Raw genomic sequence first — 7,552 nt, 5'->3', positions numbered from 1 at the left:
GGGCCGGACGCCCAGCGGGGAGCTCCCAGACGGGGTCCGCTTCAACGCCCCCCTAGCTCCCTCCCCTCCAGCCGAGGGCGGAAGGGGGACGCGGCCGCCGCAAAGGGGGCGGAGCCCATAAAAGGGTCTGGCCCGCCCCCTCCCAAAAAAAGACCTAGCCGGTGGCGGCGTCTCCGGGGAGTCGTCTTCCTGCCCCGCCCCTCCGCCCCCTGGCTCCTTAAAGGCGCAGGCCTCCAGCCGGGCGCCCGCCGCCACCATCTCCCGGGCCGCCGTGGGAGAATCCCTTTAACCTGGGAGAGAACTTTCACTTTGCTACGTTGAACCTGTTGACGGAGCCCGGGTCAGTCCCTCGAGCTCCTTCCTCTATTTCAAATATGCATTGACTTAACCCAGCTGGAGCAGAGCCTGGGACGTGGAAGGGGCTCTGTGGTGCCTTCCACACTAGATAAATATAATAACTAAGAGATCCACCCACCCACCCAACAGTGCCTCCAGAACCCAATAACTCATCCTACAATCTGTGCCACCTTCCTCATCAGCCACCTTTTAGTATAAGAAAAGATGAGCCTGATGTGAGGGGAATCCTTGGTAGTGGGGGAGAGACCTGGACTGGGAGTCTGCACACCTGGGTTCTAGTCCTAGCTGGGCCACCTACCTGCAGGGTGTTCTCAGAGACTTACCTGGGCCTCTCTGGGGACAGTTGTAGTAGGAGTGTGCAAACAAAGACTTATCCAAAGGGAAAGGGGTGTTGGGAGACCCAGAGATAACTTAGGCCCAGCTCCCGAGGGCTTTGCAAAGACAGAGCAACCCCCTCAAGATAGGCATATCTACCAATCCCAGGAGGAGACAAAGGTGCCAGAGGCTCCTGACCCCGGGAAGCCCTTGAGGGCTTTGCAAAGACAGAGCAACCCCCTCAAGATAGGCATATCTACCAATCCCAGGAGGAGACAAAGGTGCCAGAGGCTCCTGACCCCGGGAAGCCCTTAAGGGTTTCTAACTCTTCCAGCCACACCTCCAGGACACCAAAGCGCTGAACCAGTTCCAGGCTCTTGAGTATTCCACTCCAGAAACCCCCTACACTGCCCTCTCCAATTGGCTCTGTTTTTCCTCTGAGAGTCCCAGGCCCCAACTCTGCTCCTTCAATGTGCATCACGTTTTTTTCATCCCACTGTGAATTTTTTTCATCCCACTGGCAATCTGAATCCTTTCCTGGACTCCCATTCCCAGCTTTCCTGTTACAGAGCCGAGCACAGAGCCAGGCAGACAAGGGCTGGAGGACCAGGAGGCTGTTTGGGGACCGAGACAAATAAGCTCAGGACCTGGCTCCCACTTGGGGCAACAGGAGCAACAGGATCCCTGAAGACTATTAATGTGCAGACACTGGGCTCACGGGCTTTCTAGGCAACAGCTCCTGTATATTTCACAAGCCTGAGGGCAGGACTATTATCTTTTTATCCAGAAGGAAACAAAGGTTTAGAGCAGTGAAGCAACTGTTTCATTTTCACAAAGTAGCAGAGCTGGGATTCAAACACAGGTCTAGTTGCTCTAATTTGAAGGAATCCAGAAGCCGTAGAATCTGTCTCCCACCCACCCACAAACTCACAACCAAAAGAATTCCACAGACATGGATGTATCAGTCTGTTTATTAGAAGTGACTCTTGGCCCCACCATGGAGCAGCAACAGACTGGGTGACAGAGGGTTAGGTGACTAATAGAAGCATGCTTAAGGGGCTGTCATTTGTGGGAGCTGAGCTGAGCCCAGCCTGGTTATCCAAGCTGAGGGCAGGTAGTCTGGGAGGACTGAACTCAGCCAAGGAGCCAGAGTTGCAGCATCAGGGCCAGACTGAGCAGGAGACCCCCAATCCCATGAAGCATCTCACCAGCATTCACATGCATGGCTGCAGCATAGAACCTCGCCACTTCCTCGTTGGGGTTGCCCTGGGCTGAGTCAAACCACATCTGGATGCAGCGGCCGCTCCCTCGGCTGTAGTTGCTGACCTTGTATGAGTGACTCCAGAGGCCTTCACAAAGGGCAGCTGGAGTGGGGAAGTAGGACTCAAAGGTGCGGCAGAGAGCCCCGGCTGGGCACTTGTTAACTCCTGCAGGGAGAGGCATGGTGGACACAGACTTTCAGCCCCTGGGCCCAAAGCTCATTTCTGGCCACCCCCAGAAATCTTCACCCCACCCCAAATCCTTGAGGATTTTCCAAACCCTACCTCAATCTCCTTTTTCCTAACCCCAACTCAATCACCCTCACCTGAGGTCCAGTCCCATCCTCTGTGCCAGTTGCTCTTGCACGTGTGGGAGGTGTGACAATCCTCCCACCAGCGCTGACAGTCCTCTTTGCATAAGGGCACATCCAGGAAGCGTTCTTTGCGCCAGCTCTGATTCACCTGGGTGGGAGGTGGGGAGGCAGGGCTCCTCTCAGCCAGGGATGCTGGCAGCCATCGCCTTGAAGCGACTGAGGGGGATGGCAGTCTGCTGGGGTGGGCGGGGGGGAGACACCCTACCTGCTGGATCCAGGGCCCCAGGTTGGGTGAGCACTCGTAGAGACAGGTGTCCTGGATGAAGTGGCGCTTGCAGGCGGGCTCCATCTTGCCGCAGTGGTCCCAGTTAAAGTTGTACAGGCGGGAGGTGTCCTTGTGCAGCTCCTGGCTGGTGCTGGCCGTGCAGCAGGCATTCTTCTTCCAGGGACTGCACTGGATGGGGAAGACACAGGACTAAGTGCCTCCCCATACCCTCCTCCTCCTGCCACCTCGTGTCTCTCCCCCATTTGGTTCTTACTCCTCTGCCCTAGGCAGGTTGTCCTGAGAACACTCAGGTTCCCAGATGATGGTCCCTCTCTCCTAGGCCTCCAGGAACCCCTTTCTTGGAGGAAACACAATTACAACCGTGTGATCAGGGGACTGTGGGAGCCCGGGGAAACCCTGTCTTGGGAATAATAGTTATCATTTATGAGGTATGTAACACTTCATAAAAAGTCCTTTCACTTACTCATTTAAAAATTATTGAGCACCTACTTTATGCCAGTCATGGTTATAGATGCTGGGAATACAGAAGAGAACAAAACAGACAGAAATATGTATTCATGGAATTTTCATTCTGGTCAGAGGAGACAGACAGTAAGAAACTTAAAAAATATATATATATGGTATGTCAGGATATGATAAATGATATGGGAAAAGTTAAATGATATGAGCAGGAAATGGTAATGTGGAATTGCTGAAATTTTAAATAGGTTAGGAAATGCCACATTGGTGACATTTTGAGCAAAGGAAGAGAGGGAGCGAGCCATGGAGTAATGGAGTTTGAATATATTTATTCTTCTTGGCATGTAGTAAGATCTGTGTCCCCAGTGGCTAGGCCAGTGCCAGACACATAGTAGGCCCATGAAAATATTTGCTGGAAAAAGTAAGCAAAAGCCAGGCTGGGCGTGGTGGCTCGTAGCTGTAACCCCAGCACTTCGGGAGGCCGAGGCAGGTCTATCACCTGAGGTCAGGAGTTTGAGACCACCCTGGCCAACATGGTGAAACCTCGTCTCTGGTAAAAATACAAAAAAATTAGCCAGGCATGGTGGCGGGTGCCCCAGCTACTTGGGAGGCTGAGGCAGGAGAATCACCAGAACCCCGGAGGCGGAGGTTGCCGTGAGCTGAGATCACACCATTGCACTCCAGCCTGGGCAACAGAGTGAGACTCCTTCTCAAAAAAAAAAAAAAAAAAAAAAAAAAAAGTAAGCAAAAGCCCTACTTTTTAAATCTATCTCTATCTTACATATAGGCACATCACGTTTTCACAAGATTTTAATCTAGACTGGGTTTTCCAGGACTGCAAATACCATGAAATAGAAGGCTGTACTATGTGGTTTATTCTACTAGAATTATTCACTATTTTAGAAAAGTATGACATCAACAGCAACATTGCTTATATTATAGTATCTTATAGTGTTTAAGTCACCAATAGAATATACCTGTATCAATCTTCATTTGTAGCTCCCCACTTATAATGATTTTATGACAAAAGCAAGCATGTGCTATTTCCTAATGCCTTCTAATGTAGTCATACCAGAGAACTGACATATTGAAATATATATTATTTTATTACAAGTTACTTTCTGTGTGTTTCTCCTTTATATTACAGAGCATTATGTTGATATTTGCAAAAATTATGCATACAAATAGGTTCTTTGAATTTCATTGCAGGATAGAAAAGAGAATCTAAAAAAAAATCTGTCGTAAAAGGGAGACATTGAGTCTAATAAGGCTGCAATCCCCTGGCATACATGTATATAGACTGTGTGAATGTCCAGCCCCTGTGCCTCAAATTACAGCCAGAAGGGCCTCCTCCTCTTCTCCCTTGGCACTCCATGGAAATGGCACTTAGTGAGAGTGGGAAAAGCCAGCGCCTCCCTAGTCTGTCGCCCACCAAAGGAGGAGCCTAACCCACTCCTGTTCCTACCCCTCCACAGGGGCCATTCATGTCCAGCTCCTGTGTGGGCCCATGTGCTTCTGTGAGCGTCATTTTCACTTACTTGTGTAATGTGGAGAATATCATCTACCTACATCCAAGAACCCCTGGGAATATGAAATTTTGTACAAAAAACACATGACAACTGACAGGTGCCCATCGAATGACGACTCAATATCATTGTCAACATGGTATCCACCTCTGGGGAGGGCCCCCCTAAAATCACCTCAGCCACTCTTCCTACTCCACCTTCATCTTCTCCCACAGGAAAAATTCAGGATGTGGAGGTATCTGACCCCTCAATCCCTCTCCCACCATCCTGACTTTCTCCTCCCTGTTAGAACAAGCCCCCTCCTTAGCAGAGGCACACTCCAGCCATACTTGGTCATGCAGCTTGTCCTCAGGACCTGGCTTTGTCTTGTGGTGCTTGGCATCCATACAGACATTGAGGAGATCAGTCCTGTCCTGAGCACTGCACATGGTGGCTACCCAGACCAGAAGCAGCAGAAGTGGCATCCATTTCCAGGCCATGTCTTTCTGTCCCTGCAGGCGGAGCTAGGGTAGGGAAACCAAGTCCTGAGGGGAAAGGGCTCCAGGCTGGGAGCCCATTCACCTCCTGCCTCAGTCTCCCCATCCCTACGGTGGCAAATGAGGTCAGACCCTGTTCCTTCAATGCTGGGGCCCTGAAGCTCCCTGAGGCTAGGGTAGAGAGGGTTGACCAGGAGGGCTCCCTCACCCCCAGGCTTTAAAGGCTCAGGAGAACTGGCGTTAGTGAGTGAGCCCTGGGGGAGTCTTCCCAATTTGGAGGAGATACTTTGCGCCCTCACCTTTTCTCTAGGCTTTATCTATGACAAGTAGTTAAATTCTTCAGGTCTATGCCCTGCTTCCCTGAACAGAGCCAGGGACACATAATGTCTTCACCCTCTGTCCAGCAAGGGCTCTGTGGTTAGATGCTGGATCACCTGGGGTCTTGTGCCAGCTTAGAAACCAGGTTAGCCTTGGGGAAGGCGGTGACCCAGCTCTGCCGAGTTCTCAGATCAGCACGAGGATCAAGTGACAGAACCCACAGGATGGTGTTTGGTTAAATGATACGGAAATGGAAAGAGCAGTGTTTTTTAAGTAGTTTTGCTTCCTCAGATTTTTTCCTTCCCTATTCTCTGAAAGCCATTTTCCTTTCCAGCCTCCTCAGCTGTCTCTGGGCTAATGCAGCAGACCTCACCCTACCTCTCAAAAAACAAATGCAGATGAGAATGATATAGACTGGGGGTGGGGCAAGGTGAGGAGGGGGTGAGGAATAAAAGACTATATACTGAGTACAGTGTACACTGCTCCGGTAACTGGTGCACTAAAATTCAGAAATCACCACTAAAGAACTTATCTATGTAACCAAAACCACCTGAAAAACAACAGAAGTTTAAAAAATTCAAAATAATTTTTTTAAAAATGCAGAGAGACCCTTAGATCTGAGAGACAACATGAAAGTTTCTCATGTTGGAGCAGCCAGACCAGCACTTAGTGTCCTGGAAGGCACTCAACAACAGGAGCAGCCCTCGCCTCCTCTGTTCATTGCTGCCCTTGCCCCCACCCCCAGCCATTACAGAGCTGTTCCTTTGGGCTCTGTCACTAGAGAGTGGATAATGGATATTGCTTCCTTTCCCTCTCTGGTAAAGGTCCCTCCAAAAACTTACTGACCATGGCTCTGTGTTTAGTGTCAAGTCTTCCCTCTTCCAATTTCTTCCCCTTCAAGTTGCCTTCCTCACAGGAGCCAGCATGATCTTTCTAAAGAAAGATGTGGCCGGGCACAGTGGCTCACGTCTGTAATCCCAGCACTTTGGGAGGCCGAGGTGGGTGGATCCCGAGGTCAAGAGTTCGAGACCAGCCTGACCAACATGATGAAACCCCGTCTCTACTAAAAACACAAAAATTAGCCAGGCGAGGTGGTGGGCACCTGTAATCCCAGCTACTCAGGAGGCTGAGGCAGGAGAATCACTTGAACCCAGGAGGCAGAGGTTGCAGTGAGCCAAGATCGTGCCACTGCACTCCAGCCTGGGTGACAGAGCGAGACTCTGTCTCAAAAAATACAATACAATACAATACAATACAGAAAGAAAGGTGTGTTCCTCCCCTCTGCACAAACTCTCCAAGTCTCCCCACTGCCCTTGTCACCCTTCCCTCCTTCGGGCATCTTGCCTGAACCTCCGTTGCTGCTGGGAGCATACACGGCTGTGTCTGAGTTGGCCTCTCTCTAAGTAGGCAATAGATCCAGGCCCCTAGGCTGTCCCCACAGCCTCTGTCTTCAGTACAGGGTAGACAACGCGCTCTGGTAAGCACTGAGTGAAATCTCCCTACTTAGCTATTCTCCTTCCTCTCTTCCTTCCCTTCCAGACCCCACCCTCTTCAAGGCTCCCTGAGTCTGTCCATTTAGTCATTCCTGTTTGCATTCATCTCCTTACTTGTTAATTTACTCATTCCAGCATCCACACATTCAACTTTCTTCAAAATCTAGAGAATTGCTCATCACCAGGGGGCATCTGGATTTTATAGATACCCCAAGTGGTTCTTAGGATAAGGCCAGCTCGATGGAGATTAGGTCTGGTGGAAAAGAACCCAGGCTTTAGGGTCAGGCCAATGGGACCCAATGAGAGCTCCATCTCTTGCACAACCTTGGGAAAAGTCACTGGACCTTACTGAGCTTCAGTTTGCTCACTAGAAAATTGTTCACAATTGTATAGGGAAAAGCCTGGCACATACTGAGTAGGCTTAAGTGACAGCTATTGGGTTAGTTTATGGGCAGCCAGGTGGACATAGGTAGAAGTTGAGGTATAGGCTGGGCATGGTGGCTCACGTCAGTAATCCTAGCACTTTGGGAGGCTGAGGCAGACAGATCACTGAGGTCAGAAGTTCGAGACTACCCTGCACAACATGGTAAAACCCTGTCTCTACTAAAAATACAAAAGTTAGTGGGGTGTGGTGCTGTGCATGCACTGTAATCCCAGCTACTTGGGAGGCTGAGGCACAAGAATTGTTTGAACCCGAGAGGCGGAGGTTGCAGTGAGCTGAGATCGCACCACTACACTCCAGCCTGGGC

The 7,552-nt window shown here is 50.4% G+C and overlaps 1 protein-coding gene across 3 annotated transcripts; it reads right to left on the bottom strand.

Annotated features, from left to right (window-relative positions):
- Window positions 1-1,625: 1,625 nt before the first annotated feature.
- FOLR2 (folate receptor beta) lies at window positions 1,626-6,798 on the bottom strand. Of its 3 annotated transcripts, none has more exons than XM_003313254.5 (5): window positions 6,655-6,798; window positions 4,846-5,019; window positions 2,511-2,699; window positions 2,258-2,393; window positions 1,626-2,099 (listed from the first exon to the last, which is right to left on the bottom strand). In XM_003313254.5, exons 1-5 carry the CDS (start codon window positions 6,679-6,681, stop codon window positions 1,807-1,809), a joined length of 819 nt encoding a protein of 272 aa, XP_003313302.2. In that variant the 5' UTR covers window positions 6,682-6,798; the 3' UTR covers window positions 1,626-1,806. The 3 variants fall into 3 exon arrangements, with proteins under 3 accessions (XP_003313302.2, XP_024203097.1, XP_009421983.1); XM_024347329.2 differs by having other exon boundaries at window positions 6,661-6,798; XM_009423708.5 differs by lacking the exon at window positions 6,655-6,798 and adding an exon at window positions 6,157-6,380.
- Between the last annotated feature and the right edge of the window lie 754 nt (window positions 6,799-7,552).

This window comes from Pan troglodytes, chromosome 9 (assembly GCF_028858775.2).
Source record: "Pan troglodytes isolate AG18354 chromosome 9, NHGRI_mPanTro3-v2.0_pri, whole genome shotgun sequence".
NCBI lineage: Eukaryota > Metazoa > Chordata > Mammalia > Primates > Hominidae > Pan > Pan troglodytes.
This window is presented reverse-complemented; position numbering and strand designations above follow the sequence as displayed.